At 44.1% G+C, this 17,950-nt stretch overlaps 1 protein-coding gene across 1 annotated transcript in view; it reads right to left on the minus strand.

The window, feature by feature from the left end:
- The window catches only part of SLC35F2 (solute carrier family 35 member F2), a 156,458-nt gene extending 138,864 nt beyond the window's left edge, over window positions 1–17,594 (minus strand). Inside the window, exon 1 of the mRNA XM_073662201.1 lies at window positions 17,348–17,594. Coding sequence (XP_073518302.1) covers window positions 17,348–17,448 — 101 coding nt within the window. The 5' untranslated portion in view covers window positions 17,449–17,594. The remainder of the gene's footprint in view (window positions 1–17,347) is intronic.
- Between the last annotated feature and the right edge of the window lie 356 nt (window positions 17,595–17,950).

Below are 17,950 nucleotides of genomic sequence, written 5' to 3' on the forward strand. Positions count from 1 at the left end.
ACTTTGTTACATGGTCAAATTTTAAAATCAATGCAGCGAAGTCTGAGGCCCTCGATGTCTCCCTCCCCAAATCCATATAGGATTCCATCCAGTCCAACTTTCCCTTTGCCTGGCCCTCACAGGGTATCAAATACTTAGGAATTCCTATTCATAGAGACCTCTCCCATCTATGTTATCTTAATTTTGGGCCCTTTATTGAACAACTCCATACAGACCACGGTTGGCAAGTTAGAACTGTAAGATTCACTACGTGAACCACTGGTGTTTTGTGGAAAAGCACATGTACACTGTGTTCCAAATTATTATGCAAAAAGTGTTTAGGAGTGATAAGGGAAGAATTTGTTTGTTTGTCAGTTAAACTCATTGATGGTGATGTGTGTCAGGGCTCTTTATATCACTGTAAGCAATTGCATGTAAAAATAGCCTTGGCACTCCAAAAAGTTCGATTTGAGAAAATTTATTACAGTCCAAATTAATATACAGTAAACATACGTTAACGTTTCGGTCTATACGACCTTCTTCAGTTGACCGTATGCTGTGTCAATGGTGCAAGGGAGGATAAGCTGGAGGAGTCTACTAGGACAGCCTGCTGGGAAGCTCGTGGGAACACCGGACCGGCAGCGCAGCATCCACCGCTAGTTGACAGCAACTAGCGGTGGATGCCGCGCTGCCGGTCCGGTGTTCCCACGAGCTTCCCAGCAGGCTGTCCTAGTAGACTCCTCCAGCTTATCCTCCCTTGCACCATTGACACAGCATACGGTCAACTGAAGAAGGTCGTATAGACCGAAACGTTAACGTATGTTTACTGTATATTAATTTGGACTGTAATAAATTTTCTCAAATCGAACTTTTTGGAGTGCCAAGGCTATTTTTACATGTGACAGGGCACGGTCCCTTCTTGAGCACCACTTTAGGGTGTGCAGTGATTTCTTTATTTATTTGTAAGCAATTGCAGACACCTGTGCTAATTAGTTTGGCAGGTGTGTCCAATGAAAGGCAAGACTACTTAAGAAGGCTGTCTCACATTATTAAGCAGCCTACATTTTCTGCCAAAATGGGAAAGAAAAAGGATGTGTCGGCTGCTGAGAAGCAACAAATTGTGGAGTGTTTAGGTCAAGGCATGACTACAATCAACATTGTGCGATGATCAGGATGAAGTGTCTTGGCAATCAAGAAGTATGTAGCTGATTCACAGTACACACGTGTGCGTGCTGATAAGGGCAAATTGAGGACTCTTTCCTACAGGCAATTACGTCAGGTTAAAAGAGCAGCGGCAAAAAAGCCTTGTCATAGCAGCAGACAAGTTTTTGAAGCTGCTGGTGCCTCCAACGTCCCCCGAACAACAAGATGCAGGGTCCTTCAGAGGTTTGCAGCTGTGCATACGCCATCCTGTCGACCTCCTCTATCCACTTCACACAAGCAGAAACGGCTCCAGTGGGCCAAACATTACATGAAGACTGATTTCAAAACTGTTTTGTTCACGGATGAGTGCCGTGCAGCGCTCGATGGTCCAGATGGATGGAGTGGAGGATGGCTGGTTGATGGACACCCCACGCAAACACGGCTACAGCGCCAACAAGGAGGAGGTGGAGTAATGTTTTGGGCTGGAATCATGGGGAGAGAGATTGTCGGCCCCTTTAGGATCCCTGAAGGCGCTAAAGATGAACTCCATAATGTATGTGGATTTTCTCAAACAGCACTTCCTGCCATGGTTCAAGAAGAAGAACCGTGTATTTCACAGCAAGATCATTTTTTTGCATGATAATGCACCATCTCATGCTGCACATAAAACATCTGCATCTCTGGCTGATATGGGCATAAAAGGGGACAAACTTATGGTGTGACCCCCATGCTCCCCTAACCTCTACCCCATTCAGAACCTCTGGAGCATCATCAAAAGGAGTGTCTATGATGGCGGGAGGCAGTTCACATCTAAGCAACAGCTCTGGGAGGGTATTCTGTCCTCATGCAAAACAGTTGAAGCAGAAACCATCCAAAACCTGACAAATTCAATGGACGAGAGAGTTCAGAAGCTCCTTTCGAACAAGGGGTCCTATGTGAAAATGTAACATCACCTAGAATAAAGTTTTGAGTTGAAAACTGTTTGATTTCAGTTTCTAATAACCTGCTAATGCTTATAATTTCAAAAATGACCATTTTTTTGGTCTTTATTAAAATGAAAAGGTTGATCGAAAAGTTTGGGGGATCTGAGTGTGGCAACCCAGTAGTCATGATTACTTCGAATTCTGACAATATGAGGGTCTTGTTGCAGGTAGTGCAGCAAGAAGGCACTTATGTGTCTTGCGCATCTCGGAGCCCCAAAATTATTTTCCGGGCTAGATGCAGCTAAAAATTATTATTAATTTTAAATCTGGTGGAGCTTAGTATAGATGGCCTAATAGGATCAGTGCTGCACACTGCTACAAAGCCCAAATTATTTTCCAGCCAAGATACAGATAAACATGATTAGTAATTTGAAAGCTTAAAACGGTTGGTAGGGTGATTTTAACCAATCATCCATCTTTTACTCTCCCCAGGATGACACAGGGGTAGAAAAGTCGTTTCGGATCCATGATTTGTTCATCTTTATGAACGTGAGTCTGTCTACATTATCAGTGGAGAGCCGCGTGCGCTTATCTGTCAGCACACCACCAGCAGCGCTGAACACACGTTCAGACAGAACGCTGGCTGCGGGGCATGACAAGATCTCCAAGGCGTAAGTGGCTAGCTCCGGCCATTTATCCAGATTGGAAGCCCAAAAAGAGCAAGGGTCCAGTGACACAGTCATGTCTTCAATGTTTACTTGGAGATACTCCTGTACCATCGTCTCTAGGCGTTGACTATGTGTCAGACTTCTTGTCTCCTGTGGCCTTGCAAAGGATGGGCTAAAAAAGTGGTGAAATGATTGCGCAAAATTGATGTTACCAGCAGATACTGTGGTTCTGTTATGGTTTGAGTGCTGAACACTTGACGGTCCCACGGTTGGCAAGTTGGAACTGTGAGATTCACTACGTGCACCACTGGTGTTTTGTGGAAAAGCACATGTAAGATTCTGCAACAGTCTCTGCTGATACTCCTGCATGCGTGCATCCCTTTCTATGGCAGGAATAATTTCTGCAAATTTACTTTTGTACCGGGGATCTAACAGTGTGGCAACCCAGTAGTCAGGATTATTTCTAATTCTCACAATTCGAGGGTCATGTTGCAGGTAGTGCAGCAAGAAGGCACTCATGTGTGTTGCGCATCCAGGAGCACCAAGTCCCTGTTGTGTTGGTGGCGAGGTAACAATCATGCTTCCTTCCTCTGTCCTCTCCCCCCAACCTCGCACAACAGAAATGTGATCAAGGTCTCCCTCATCTGATGAGTCTTCCATCAGTTCGTCCTCCACTTCTTCCTGGGCTCCTGCACCTTCCTCACTAGTTTGGCTGCTACCATGCGCCCTGGTAAAATCATCTCCCCCACCCTCACATGCCTGCCGCCCTGGTGCTGCCGACCGTCTGGACCTTGCAGATGTTAGCCCTTCCGCATACAACTCCTCCTCCTCTACTTCCTCCACCTCCTCTTGTGCCACCACCTGACTCCGAATTCTGTTTAACATGTGCTCCAGCATGTAAATCACCGGAATAGTCATGCTGATAATGGCATCGTCAGCACTAAACATCTTCGTCGCCATTTCAAAACTGTGCAGAAGGGTGCATAGGTCCCTGATCTGAGACCACTCCTCCAGCGTGATTTGCCCCACCTCTGAATCTCGTTGGCCCAGGCTATACGTCAGAACGTATTGCACCAGGGCTTGTCGGTGCTGCCACAGTCGCTGCAACATGTGCAGAGTTGAATTCCACCGGGTAGGCACATCGCATTTTAGCCGGTGAAGTGGCAGGCCCAACGACTTCTGTAGAGATGTAAGTCGCTGAGCTGCGGGATGCGAACGGCGGAAGTGAGCACACAGCGACCGTGCCCTCTGCAGAAGGCCATCTAGTCTGGGATAGTGGGCTAAAAATTGCTGGACAACCAGGTTCAACACGTGAGCCATACAAGGCACGTGTGTGACATTGCCCCGGCGAAGGGCCGCACCCAGGTTTGCAGCATTGTCGCACACGGCCTTCCCTGGTTTCAGGTCCAGTGGAGACAACCATTCATGAAATTGGTTCTCCAGAGCTGACCACAACTCCTCAGCTGTGTGACTCACATTTCCCAGACATTTCAATGTAAAAACCGCCTGATGACGTTGAGCCCTACTGCCAGCATAGTAAGGAGGTGTGCAGGATCCCTTCTGCGCAGTTAGAAAGCTTGTGGCATGACCAGACAGGCTTTGGGTGCAGGTGGAAGACCGAGAGGAGGTTGAGGAGGCAGAAGCAGTGGAGGAAAAATGACATAAAGAGGATTGACGCACAACTCGTGGGGACGGCAAGACTTGGACAGCAGCCCCTTGTCCTGCTGTCACCATAGTTACCCAGTGCCCAGTCAGCGACATGTAACGCCCCTGTCCATGCCTACTCGTCCAAGTGTCTGTGGTGAAATGCACCCTGTCACACACAGAGTTTCTCAAAGAAGCGGTGATGTTGTGTGCGACATGCTGGTGGAGCGCAGGCACACCTTTCTTTGAGAAGTAGTGCCGACTGGGCATCTGGTACTGGGGCACTGCGACGGACATAAGGTCTCGAAAATCCTCTGTGTCCACCAGGCGGAAAGGCAGCATTTCTGTAGCCAAGAGCTTGCAGATGGTGAAATTCAACCTCTTAGCTTTCTCATGGCTAGGAGGAAATGGTCTTTTACTTGTCCACATCTGAGGGACCGAGGGCTGGCTATTGTGCTTAGACGGGGTTGATAAGGGTGTCCCCGGCAAACTGCCGGTCTGTGAGGAAGATGCAGGCGGACATGTTAGGTTGCCTTGATCCAAAGGTGGTGCTATCGATGTCGGACAGCGCTCAAGACCAGCTGGTGTTACCACCTCCAAAGAAAATGATGACCTGCCAATCACGCTGGCTGTTGCGGGTAAAGAGGTGGCAGGTCTGCGCCCCAAAACAGGTGTGACTGCTGTCCCCCCAGTCACAGAGGATGAAGAGGCCGCGGATGCACAAGATATGGCAGACGGTGGTTGGCCCGGCCGGCTAGACCGCATTGTAGCACACTGAGCTTCCCACTGCAACTTATGCTTCATGTCCATGTGCCGGTTCATGCATGAAGTACTCAAACTATGTATTTTTTGGCCTCTACTTAGCTTTTGCTGACAAATGTTACAGATAACACGAGTTGGGTCATCTTTATCGATCTGAAAAAATGCCCAGGCTATGCAAGGCTTAGCACCCATGCGACCTGAAGAGCCACCACGACTTGTGGTGAGAGGCAGAGTTGTGTTTGAGGATGCAGTTGTTGACGTGCTTCCAGTACTACGTCTCTGTCCAGGAAGGCGCAACCTGACCTCGTCGTCACTAGCATCTTCCTCCACCTCCTCTGCTGACCTCATCTCTTGGCTGACTGTGGGTTGACAGTAAGTGGGATCTCCGACCTCATCATCATCACCCTGTGCGTTATCACACCCGTCGTCCTCAGAGCCAACCTGTTCCTGCCCTGACAAAAAACTAAAGTTGTCGCTCCAATCAGGTATTTGAGTCTTATCATCGTCTTCCTCATTGTCTCCACCAACAGGAGTTACAGTTTGGGAATGAGGGTCTACATTATGGTCAGAACCTTCTGCGTCTGGTCCTGGATCCGACTCATAAAGATTCTGGGCATCAGTGCAGATCATTTCCTCGTCTGGATTCACAGAAGCGCTGGAGTCGACCTCTGATTCCCAGGCTATAGTATGAGTAAACAGCTCTGCAGACTCAACCATCTGTTCTACCTCATACTCAGACGGGCAGCTGGAGATTTGGGAGCTGTGAGGAAGCAAGTGCGATTTGGGTGACACCTTTGAGGACTGGAGTATTTGTGATGTTGAAGTTGATGTGGAGGAGAGCCCACTTAAAGGAGCATTTGATATCCGTTGAAGCACCTGCTGTTTTTGTGCCTCATCTGGAATTTGTAGCGATTGGCGTGGCCGTAAGAAAGGGATCTTATCACATTGTCCGCTAAAAGAAGTAGACATTTTAGTTTGGCTGGAAGATGGTCTTTCTTCTGCACCTACCCCACGGACACAACCTTTTTTCCCCTTCCCAACACGCCTATTCCCCTTTCCACCAGCAGCAGGCCTTTTTCCACTCATTTTGGTGGTTAACTAATTCACAACTCTGGAGTTGTTTGCACAAAAAAACAATGGATGGTAACCGAGCAGAGCTGAGTGGCCAAACTGTGGTATTAGGCCAAAACTATTGGCTGGGTTAGATGCAGAAAAAAATTATTTTTAATTTGCAACCTGATGGAGGTCAGTATAGATGGACTAATAGACCAAGTCCCACACACCGCTAGAAGCCCAAATATTTTTTCAGAGCTAGATGCAGAAATTTTTTTTATTCAATTTGCAACCTGATGGAGGTCAGTATAGATGGACTAATAGACCAAGTCCCACACACTGCTAGAAGCCCAAATATTTTTTCAGAGCTAGATGCAGAAAAAAATTATTTTTAATTTGCAACCTGATGGAGGTCAGTATAGATGGACTAATAGACCAAGTCCCACACACTGCTAGAAGCCCAAATATTTTTTCAGAGCTAGATGCAGAAAAAAATTATTTTTAATTTGCAACCTGATGGAGGTCAGTATAGATGGACTAATAGAACAAGTCCCACACGCTGCTAGAAGCCCAAATATTTTTTCAGAGATAAATGAAGAAAAAAATTATTTTTAATTTGCAACCTGATGGAGGTCAGTATAGATGGACTAATAGACCAAGTCCCACACACTGCTAGAAGCCCAAATATTTTTTCAGAGCTAGATGCAGAAAAAAATTATATTCAGTTTGCAACCTGATGGAGGTCAGTATAGATGGACTAATAGAATGATGCTATGCCCAAAAGATTTTACTTCACTAGGTGCAGTAAAAAAATTGGTATTCTATACACAGGTGGTATATCTTGCAACACAGATAGGCTACTCCACTGACTAACACACTCTGCAATAGGCCAAAAAGGATTAGCTTTGCTAGATTCAGCCAAATGCTGTGAAAAAAACTTGCACAGCACTGGCACAGACCTGCCTGGCAAAAACTGATAGGAACTGATGTAACCTAGTCCTGAAAAGGACTCCAATTACAATTAGTCTTTACTCCCACAATCTATCTATTTAAGAGCACAGACCTGCCTGATAAAAGTCGTAGGAAATGCTGTAACCTAGTCCTTAAAAGGACTGCAATCACAACTATTCCCTACTCCCAAGCTATCTGTATATTTGTGCGAAAATTGGCTTGAAATTAACAAGGTATAGCGCACACAGCAACAGCGGTGCCGTCTAACACGCAGCTGCAGCAGTGAGAAAATGGTGGCGACGGGGAAAATGGCTTGGTCTTATAGGGCAAGGACATGTGACATACACTGCCAATCACACATGCCCTTGCTTGTGTGAAAAAAAGCACTTCGCTCCGTGTGTGCGCTGCTGATAGGCTGACAGATTGCACCTCCCCACTGCAAATGCGGGAAAGAGAAAAAAAAATGGAGATCTTCATTGTTCCTGCAGAGATCCATCCCCTGCCCCTCCCCCCGCCCCGCTGTACACTCAAACTGCGTATTAACATTAATTTTCATCATTACTGAGAAAAAATCCAGTTATGATTTTGGTGCACGAACAGTTATCGAACATAACCTCGAACAGCCGAATTTTTCTCAAATTGTTCGTGTTCGCCGACCGGCTCGAACACCGCCCAAAACAGCTCGAATTTGAGATTGGCGAACAGTTCGAGTAGAACAACGCTCATCTCTACTACTGAGGCCATTGAAGCTTTTGTGTTTCTAAAGGAGAGGTTCAGCTCTGCTCCCATCCTTATGCAGCCTGATGTGACTAAGCCGTTTTTGGTTGAGGTTGATGCTTCTTCGGTGGGGGTCGGTGCGGTGTTGTCTCAGAAAAACAAGGATGGAGTACATCCCTGTGCTTTTTTTTCAAAAAAAATTTCTGAGACTGAACTTAATTACGATATTGGTAATCGGGAATTGCTGGCTATTAAACTCGCATTTGAACACTGGCGTCATCTCTTGGAAGGTGCTGAATTTCCCATTCAGGTTTTCACTGATCATAAAAATCTGATCTATCTTGATGCTGCCAAGCGCTTGAATGCCCGTCAGGCTAGGTGGGCACTTTTTTTCTCGCGGTTTAATTTTTCCGTTACTTACATCCCGGGTACCAAGAATGTTAAAGCTGATGCTTTATCTCGCAGCTTTTCTCCCATGGTCGGTGCTGAGGAGGAGGGGAGCATTTTACAAGAAGGTGTTGTGATTGCTGCATTGGACTCTGTTTTGGAAGATGAGATTCTTAAAGCACAAGATAATGCCCCATCTAACACTCCCCATGGGAGGTTGTTTGTGCCCAGGACCTTTAGGAGAGATTTGTTTATTGAGTGTCATGAGTCTCGGTTGGCAGGTCATCCAGGAATTTCTGAGACCAAGAGACTTGTGGGTCGCAGTTTTTGGTGGCCTGGATGGCAGAAGGAAGTCATTAAGTGGGTGCGTCAATGTACGGTGTGTGCTAGATCTAAGTCTTCACATACTCCTGCAGCGGGGTTGCTTTGCCCTCTGGAGGTTCCTAGTGCACCTTGGACACATCTGGCTATGGACTTTATTACTGACCTTCCCCCCTCTGAGGGTTTCACAGTCATCTGGGTGGTCGTAGACCGTTTTAGCAAGATATGTCACTTGGTTCCTTTCATCAAATTGCCCTGCGCTAAGACACTCGCTAAGGCCTTTGTCAAGGAAATTGTCAGACTACATGGCGTTCCTACTGACATTGTTTCAGATAGGGGACCTCAGTTCGTGGCTCGTTTTTGGCGTGCTTTTTGTGACAGGTTGGGAGTTCATTTGTCGTTTTCATCCGCATATCATCCTGAGTCTAATGGCCAGACAGAAAGGAAGAATCAGGATGTTGAGCAGTTCTTGCGTTGTTTTGTGGCAGACAATCAGGAGGGGTGGTCTGAGTTTCTGCCACTTGCTGAGTTTGCTCTTAACAACCATACATCCTCTTCTGCTGGTTGTTCGCCTTTTTTTAGTTGTTCTGGGAGACATCCGTCTTTTGGGTCATTCTCCAAATTGGTATCGGCTGTGCCTGAGGAGGAGAGTTTTTCCGGAGAGTTTGGACGGATGTGCGTGGTAATCTTCACGAGGCTAACAAAAAATCTAAGAGGTACTTTGATAGGAAACGGCAAGAGGTTTTGTTTGCTATTGGTGACATGGTTTGGTTGTCCTCTAAGAATCTGCGGTTGAGGATTCCTTCTAAAAAATTGGGTCCCAAGTTTGTAGGGCCCTTTAAGGTGCTTCAGGTATTTAATCAATCTGCTGTTAGGTTGGAGGTTCCTACCTCCTGGAAGATTAATCTGGTGTTTCATGTTTCTCTGTTGAAAAGAGCTTATGTGTCGGATGGAGACGCCTCTGCCACTGTTCCTCCGGTGGTGGAGGACGGGGAATACAAAATTTCCCGCATCCTAAATTCTAGACGGTATAGAGGGAGTTTGCAATATCTCGTCGCTTGGAAGGGTTTCGGACCCGAGGATAACTCATGGGTGAGGGCGGATGATGTTTCTGCTTCCCGACTTGTCCGAGCGTTTCACAAGAGATTTCCTGATAAGCCTGGGCCTAGGGGATCCGGAGGATCCTCATAGAAGAGGGGGTACTGTTAGAACTCTCCTGTTAGGTTTTTTCTATCTTGCTGGTCACATGACCTTTTTTGCCTATTTAATCCTGCTCCGCCCTCCTGGCCTTGCTGGACTTCATTGTAATTTCTACACTTAAGCTAGCCTGGTGCTTAGTTACCTTTCTCAGTCAGTTTAGCTAGGTCTTCGGACCTTTATGTTCTATGTTGTGTGTTTGTCTTTTACTGCTACAATCTCTGCTAGGAGGTGTCCAACTTTATCCCAGTCCCTAGTTCTTGTAGGGATCCCTCCCTTGCATCTATAGGTCTTCGTACAGACTAGCCGAGGACTTTAGCGGGTCTGATCGCAGGATCAGGTTCCTCGTTACATCGTAGGGATCTAGCTTAGTTCTATTGTAGGGACAGATCTCCTTTCTTTCCTTAGTGCTTGTAGCAGATCATAACACTATTGCACGCACAACAGCGGAAGAAGCAGTGGTGACACCCGCTGACACTGGTCGTGGACCCTGGGGTTCACCCCACAAAGTCGGGTGCTTTGCTGCCATGTGCCTGATCATGCTGGTGGTGGTCAGGCTGGTAGTTTTGTCACCCCTGCTGATGCTGGCATGGCAGGTGGTGCAAATGGCCTTTTTGGGGTTATCAGCAGAGTCTTTAAAAAAATTCCAGACTCTAGCAGACCAACAGGTTGTACTGGCAACGTCCCTCATGTTGGTGTTACGGGGAACTGTTGCCTGCCTTCAGCGTGCGGCCACCACACTGCTTCTTCCTGCCTGTTGAGGTACTCTGCCTCCCTCACCCTGTGTGCTGCTGGCCTTGCTCTGCATGTCCTCCTGCCACATTGGGTCAGTTACTAGATCATCCACCACCTCCTCCTCTTCCACTTGCGCACCACGATCCTCCTCCTCACTTCCTGGCAATTGTGTCTCGTCATCGTCCACCTCTTGTGACAAATTGCCAGCGTCGACTTCCTGTGGCCGTGGCTGTTCAAATATTTGGGCATCACTCATCACTCTGGGGATCTCCTCTTCCACCACTTCAAGCGGAGCAGGTGAGGGGCACACATCTGGAAATGGACCAGTGAACAGCTCTTCAGAGTGTCCAAGTGTGGGATTAGTAGCTGTCTGACGACACTCAGCATGGTGGGAGGAAGGAGCATCAGGGTAAGGAGGAGTATGCGGTTGAGACTCACGGCTACTAAGATTTGACCGTGTGGAAGACAGACCGGAGGTGGTGGTGCCCAGGTAACTGGAAGTATTATCTGCTATCCAATTAATAACCTGTTCACACTGATCAGTTCGCAATACTGGTGTTGTTCTGTGCTTCCCTAGTAATTCGGTCAAGAAATGGGAGCGAGAAGATGTGGCTGTTGGTTGTGGCACATTTTCACCTTGGCCACGGCCCCGTCCTCTGCACGCACCATCACCAGAACGTCCAGTTCCACGTCCCTTGCCACGCGCCTTGCCCATTGTAAAGGAAGTAAAATAGCTTACACTCGCACTATCAATGGAAAAAGGGTAATAAAAAGTAGATTCGAACCGTGGAAGAGGAAAACCACAGTTCTATTTCTCTGGCCTACACCCGACTCTTTTAAACAATCTGAACAATCAGGGAGAAACTATTACTGTTTTTCTTTACAGAAAAAATACCAAAAGCTGAATAATAGAGATTTTTTACCGCGGAATGGCAAAACCACAGTTATTGTTTACTGGGGTATACCAGACAATTTTAAATAGACATATTTGCGGCTGAACAGTGAGCGACACACTCAAACTGTTTTTTTTAGGTAAAAATGGCCCAGAAGTGGATAATACAGAGGTTTGAACCGTGGAACTGCAAAACCACACTTCTATTTCTCTGGCCTACACCAGACTATTTTCAACAAATATATTTGTGTCTGAACAATCAGGAGACACTATTACTGTTTTTCTTTACGGCAAAAAATGCCAAAAGCAGGATAATAGAGTTTTTCACCGTGGAACGGCAAAACCACAGTTCTATTTCTCGGGCCTACACCAGACTATTTTAAACAGATATATTGGTGTCTGAACAATCAGGAGACACTATTACTGTTTTTCTTTACGGAAAAAATACCAAAAGCTGGATAATAGAGATTTTTTACCGTGGGACGGCAAAACCACAGTTATAATTTACTGGTGTATACCAGACTCTTTTAAACAGATATATTTGTGCCTGAACAATCAGGAGACACTATTACCGTTTTTCTTTACGGCAAAAAATGCCAAAAGCAGGATAATACAGAGATTTGAACCGTGAAACTGCAAAACCACACTTCTATTTCTCTGGCCTACACCAAACTATTTTCAACAAATATATTTGTGTCTGAACAATCAGGGAGACACTATTACAGGTTTTTTTTTATGGCAAAAAATGTCAAAAGCAGGATAATAGAGATTTTTTACCGTGGAACGGCAAAACCACAGTTATAATTTACTGGTGTATACCAGACTTTTTTAAATAGATATATTTGCCGCTGAACAGTGAGCGACACACTCAAACTGTTTTTTTTTTTTTTAGGTAAAAATGGCCCAAAAGTGGATAATACAGAGGTTTGAACCGTGGAACTGCAAAACCACACTTCTATTTCTCTGGCCTACACCAGACTATTTTCAACAAATATATTTGTGTCTGAACAATCAGGGAGAGACTATTAAAAAAAAAAATTTACGGCAAAAAATGCCAAAAGCAGGATAATAGAGAATTTTTACCGTGGAACGGCAAAACCACAGTTATAATTTACTGGTGTATACCAGACTCTTTTAACCAGATATATTGGTGTCTGAACAATCAGGAGACACTATTACTGTTTTTCTTTACGGAAAAAATACCAAAAGCTGGATAATAGAGATTTTTTACCGTGGGACGGCAAAACCAGAGTTATAATTTTACTGGTGTATACCAGACTCTTTTAAACAGATATATTTGTGTCTGAACAATCAGGAGACACTATTACTGTTTTTCTTTACGGCAAAAAATGGCAAAAGCAGGATAATACAGAGGTTTGAACCATGGAACTGCAAAACCACACTTCTATTTCTCTGGCCTACACCAGACTATTTTCAACAAATATATTTGTGTCTGAACAATCAGGGAGACACTATTACAGTTTTTTTTTTACGGCAAAAAATGCCAAAAGCAGGATAATAGAGATTTTTTTACCGTGGAACGGCAAACCCACAGTTATAATTTACTGGTGTATACCAGACTTTTTTAAATAAATATATTTGCCGCTGAACAGTGAGCAACACACTCAAACAGGTTTTTTTTTAGGTAAAAATGGCCCAAAAGTGGATAATACAGAGGTTTGAACCGTGGAACTGCAAAACCACACTTCTATTTCTCTGGCCTACACCAGACTCTTTTAAAAAAATATATTTGTGTCTGAACTGTCACAGACACACTTTTTTTTCTTTTTTTTTGGGGGGGGGTCACCAAAAGGTTAATAAGATGGGTATTTGTACAGTGTGAAGGAGGAAAAAAAAAAAAAGAGGATTCAGATGAAAAAATAAGGATTTTTCCTGGTCCACGAGACCTGGAGCTAAGTCCAGCAATTTCAGCAACAGGAGCACACAGGACTGTAATGCAGCGTTTGCTGGTATAACCACTGCGTCTCCTATACAGCCTCCCTGCCTGCCTGATATCTGGGATGGATATTAGTCCTGAGAAGGACTGTTTGTTTGATCTGGCAGCCTTTACAGACCCTACACTAACTATTTCGCAGTATATATCTCTCCCTAAATCAGCAGCGCTGTCCCTACACTGTCTGATCCGGAGCGACTGTGTCCAAGATGGCGGCGCCCGGTTTTAAATACTCAAGGTGACGCTGTGCGGCCAGCCAATCAATGTAATACCCACAACCAACATGGCTGCAGCATTACAGTGACTGGCTGGCAATCCCTGCATGTTCATTGGCTCTGTAAAGAGCGCCAAACGTGCAGGGCGGAGACCCGAGCTCCCGCCCAAGTAACCCGGAAATGCTCGGTGCTCGCCGAACATCCCGAGTAGCGTGATGCTCGGGCGAGTACCGAGCAGTGTCGAGCATGTTCGCTCAACACTAATCCACATAAATATTCTGTTGGGCTGAGAAAACAGTTTGTTTCTTTTTCTGCCTTCCAGCTAAAAGGTTTCAAAAATTGTACAGCAGATTTCCTCAGCACGAACCCTTCAGGCCTAGCAGAATGGGCATTAAACCAAGAAGTGTTCAACCAGTTGATTCATCATTGGGGCATTCACCAGATAGACCTGTTCGCCTCTAGGAAAACACAAAGGTGAAGGAATTTTTTCTTTTGACATCAGGGACAGCCCTGCAGCAGTCAACGCGATTTCATAAGAATGGAACATAGACTTGACATACGCATCCCCACCAATTACTCTTATACTGGCAGTTGAGAAAGATGCAGAAAAGCTCAACCAAACTAATCATTATTGCTTCCTACTGGCAAAAAAGAAGCTGGTTCCACTTCTTGAAGAATATGGCTTTAGAAGATCCAGTCTTCCTACCTCTGCTGGAGAATCTGATGACCCACTGTCCATCATCGCAGCCTAGTCAGGCCCAAACACATTTTGCAAACATTAGAAGCTGGACATTCGTTTGGTTGTAAAGTCCTCCAAACAGTATACAGATACGTACGAGTCATATATTTAAAAAAAAAATCTTGAGCAGAGTCCATACATAAGGTTTCTTTTTAAAGTTACATAGCAAAATAAAAGAGGCAAAATTAATATTTTCATACACTGACCTCATTTCATCAAAATCCATCTTTTTTCACCAGTTTTCTGAAGGGGAGGCAGCCATTTGCCAGGTACAATCTCATACATATGGTAGCAGCTGGGCCTGATATTTCAGGTAAGGCTACTTGAATGGAACTCTTCTGCAAAATGCTGAAATACCATTCACAGCCAGTACCAAATATACAGAATTGTAAGTGGTAAACAATAAGTGGGGGTACAGCTCTTACCAGATGTCAGCTAATTGTGGGAGTAATGGACTTCTTCCAATCTTATATTGATGGTTTATTCTAAGGATAATTTCTTTAACAATGATAGTTCTGAGAAAGGCTTGCTTAGTAATTGCTTTGAAAGCAAAAACTTCCAAGATATGGTTAATAATTGATGTTCCACATAGGAATAACCCTTACGGCAACATCACAAGAGCAGCTGATTGCCAAGGTTAATAAATAAACGTGATACTCTATCTATTAGGCTGGAGTCACACTAGCATATAAAAAAAAATCGGTCCGATGTTGATACAGAAAAGTAGGACGAGTGTCATGCGAGTACAATGCGATTCTTCTCATCTAGCATCTGTATGACATCCGTATGTAATGAATTTTTAACATTAGCTTTTACATACTGTAATTCTCTGTTATTTAAAGCTAGTTTGCAAACTAATAAAGCAATCTTATATCAGAGATGGACAGATAACTAGATAGAATAAATAGGGTAGATGTCCTGTAGACAAGCCCCTTACATATAATAAACTAGCACCCTTTAGTGCTTTTCATGTGGCATTAAAGGGTGTTTAGCCTTATTAAACCTATTAAATAAATAATTAATTGGGAAAAAAATGGTGTGGTGTCCCCCTTATTTTTAGCGTGAGAACAGGCAGTAAGTTCACATGTTGCGAGTGGTGACATCAGTACAGTTACCGCAGTTCATCAGCTGTGAACTGCGATAACCTTACTGACGTCTGCGCTCGTCACATCAGCCGGATTCACACGCTACTAACAGTGTGTTCCGGCGGCCATACTGACCGGTCACATTACTAATGTCACCACTCAGCAGAGCCTCCGGATGTGAAGAGTCGGGGATCACTTTGGATTATTATTATTTTGTTTGGTAATAAATGGGTAAAAGATCATCAGGGAGTGCTTTTTACAATTAAAGGACTTTTCTCTGTGTGTGTGTTTATTTCTTCTGACTACTGGTTTAGTAATGGGGGTGTCTGATAAACGCCTCTCCATTACTAACCCCTGGGCTTGATGTCAGCAGAAATTACACAGCCGACATTAACCCCAAAACCATTACCCCGATTGCCTACACACCAGGGCAATCAGGAAGAGCCGAGGCTAAGCGCCAGAACTGGAGCATCTAATCAATGCGCTATTTCTGGGGTGGCTGAGGCCTGGTGTTATTAGTCTGGGAAGGGGCCAATATCCATGGCCCCTTACCAGCCTATTAATATCAGCCAACAGCTGTCTGCTTAGCCTTTGCTGGTTATTAAAAATAAGGGGGACTTCACGTCATTTTTTTTTGTGTCTCTCCTTTTTAATAACTAGTAAAGGCTACACAGACAGCTGTGAGCTGATGTTAATAGGCTGGGTAGATCCACGAATAGTGACCCCTTTCCAAAATAATAACACCAGCTCACAGCTATTTTTTTCCCTCAGCTAGTTATTAAAAATAAGGGGGACCCAACGCCATTTTTTTCAATATTTATTAGTTAAATACATGCACAGTAAGCTACACACGCAAAGCATTGATTATATATCTCACTGACACATATCTATCTATTCTATCTATATATCTATTCTATTTTGACGGTTTAGGCTGTGTATTTACTGTACTTAGCTGATGAAATGTCGGGATTCCCTTGAGATGCGTGCGTAAAAAATCGTATGGCACACGCATGGTCCGTGTGCCACGCGATTTTTTCTCTCGCACCCACTGACTTGCATTGGCGAGTGCGATCCGATTCTCGCAGATAATTGCAGCCCATGTTGCGATTTTTTTTTTCCAGTCCAATTCGACCTGAAAAAAAACTGTCAGATGAGCACTGACTCATTTACTAAAATTGGTCAGAGTGCAATGCGATGTTTTCTCACATTACACTCATCCGATTTATACGGTAATGTGAGCGAGCCCTTAGACGGAAATGAGAAGCAAACAATTGAGTAATTAATGGAGTTTAGGTCCCACTGAAATCCAAAAGTATTACTTTCCTGAAATAATACAAACAGACCACTAGATCACCTATACTGGATTGCAATTACAAGTACATCCAACTATCTTATTATCCATATTATTGAAAGCACAGACTCTGAGTTGGTACTAATGATGAAGCCAGGCTGATGGAGTTACATTGCTCAGCTGCTTTCCTTTACCAAGCAACTTTCTATAATATAGACACAGGTCCCGGACATTTACGGCATATATTCAAGGACACCCCTGAATATTGGTGAAATCTTGAAAATTAGAAGTATGAAGTCATTTGAAGCACCAGGACAGCTTGTTGGGCACAATCTATTATACATATGAGGGCCAGAACAGAGTAGTTGTAGAGTTTCTTTGATCCTGAAATGATTTAACTGCACAAATGATGAAACCTTTTGCACAAGTCCACAGTTTACACTGGCCCCATAAGAGTATTTCAGTATTCATGTGGAGCCAAAATCTTCTCATTCCCCTATACGCGAAGAACTCTTCCACAAAAATAGGGCTTTGTTTTTTTTTTATTCAGTATTCAAACTATGTATATTAGTTGATGGCCATTATACAATGTTTTTCCTCTTTTCAGTGGACACACGTATTTAATTATCTGTAAAACATTCCTTTTTAGGCTTAACTCTGCATACTGGATTACAAATAACGTTCTACATACCATCTGAAGACCTTCTCTTTCACGTTTAGAAGACCATTGGTGAAACGGTTTCTCCTAGGCTCAAGCTGTACAGAACTCTCATGAGTGTTTATAATGTCCATTTTAGTGGCAGATCTTCATTTCAGGTTGCAACAGAAGTGACTGATCCACTGTAACACGTGTCAAAGGCTAAAAATGCTGAGAAGCAGTACATACTCTTTATAGGGAGCCGCTGAATCATTAACTGTCTTAACAAGGTTCAAGCACATTCTGTAACTAGTCCAAGATATGGAGATGGGATTAATTACTTGCACAGAAAGGAGAAATCATTCTCAATCAAAACACAACAACTTCCCACAGCACAGGAAAAAGGGAATGTTACAAAAATGTAAAAGATGCAATGATTAATAGGCTTCCACTTCATCTATATGGAATTATCTTTTTTTACATTTTAGCTGTAGCCAGTCTCCAATCTCTTAGGTCAAAGTATTAATATTTGTCTGCAGAAATTTAAAGTTATTGTGTTAATTATTTGTAGAGTCATTACATAACTTATCACGCACTTGCATAACTTATAACTACAGTAAGATAATGTGCAATATGGTAAAAAGTTATTTGCAATCT

Source organism: Phyllobates terribilis, unplaced genomic scaffold (assembly GCF_046119375.1).
Source record: "Phyllobates terribilis strain yellow unplaced genomic scaffold, ASM4611937v1 Scaffold_2__4_contigs__length_985480577, whole genome shotgun sequence".
NCBI classification, from domain to species: domain Eukaryota; kingdom Metazoa; phylum Chordata; class Amphibia; order Anura; family Dendrobatidae; genus Phyllobates; species Phyllobates terribilis.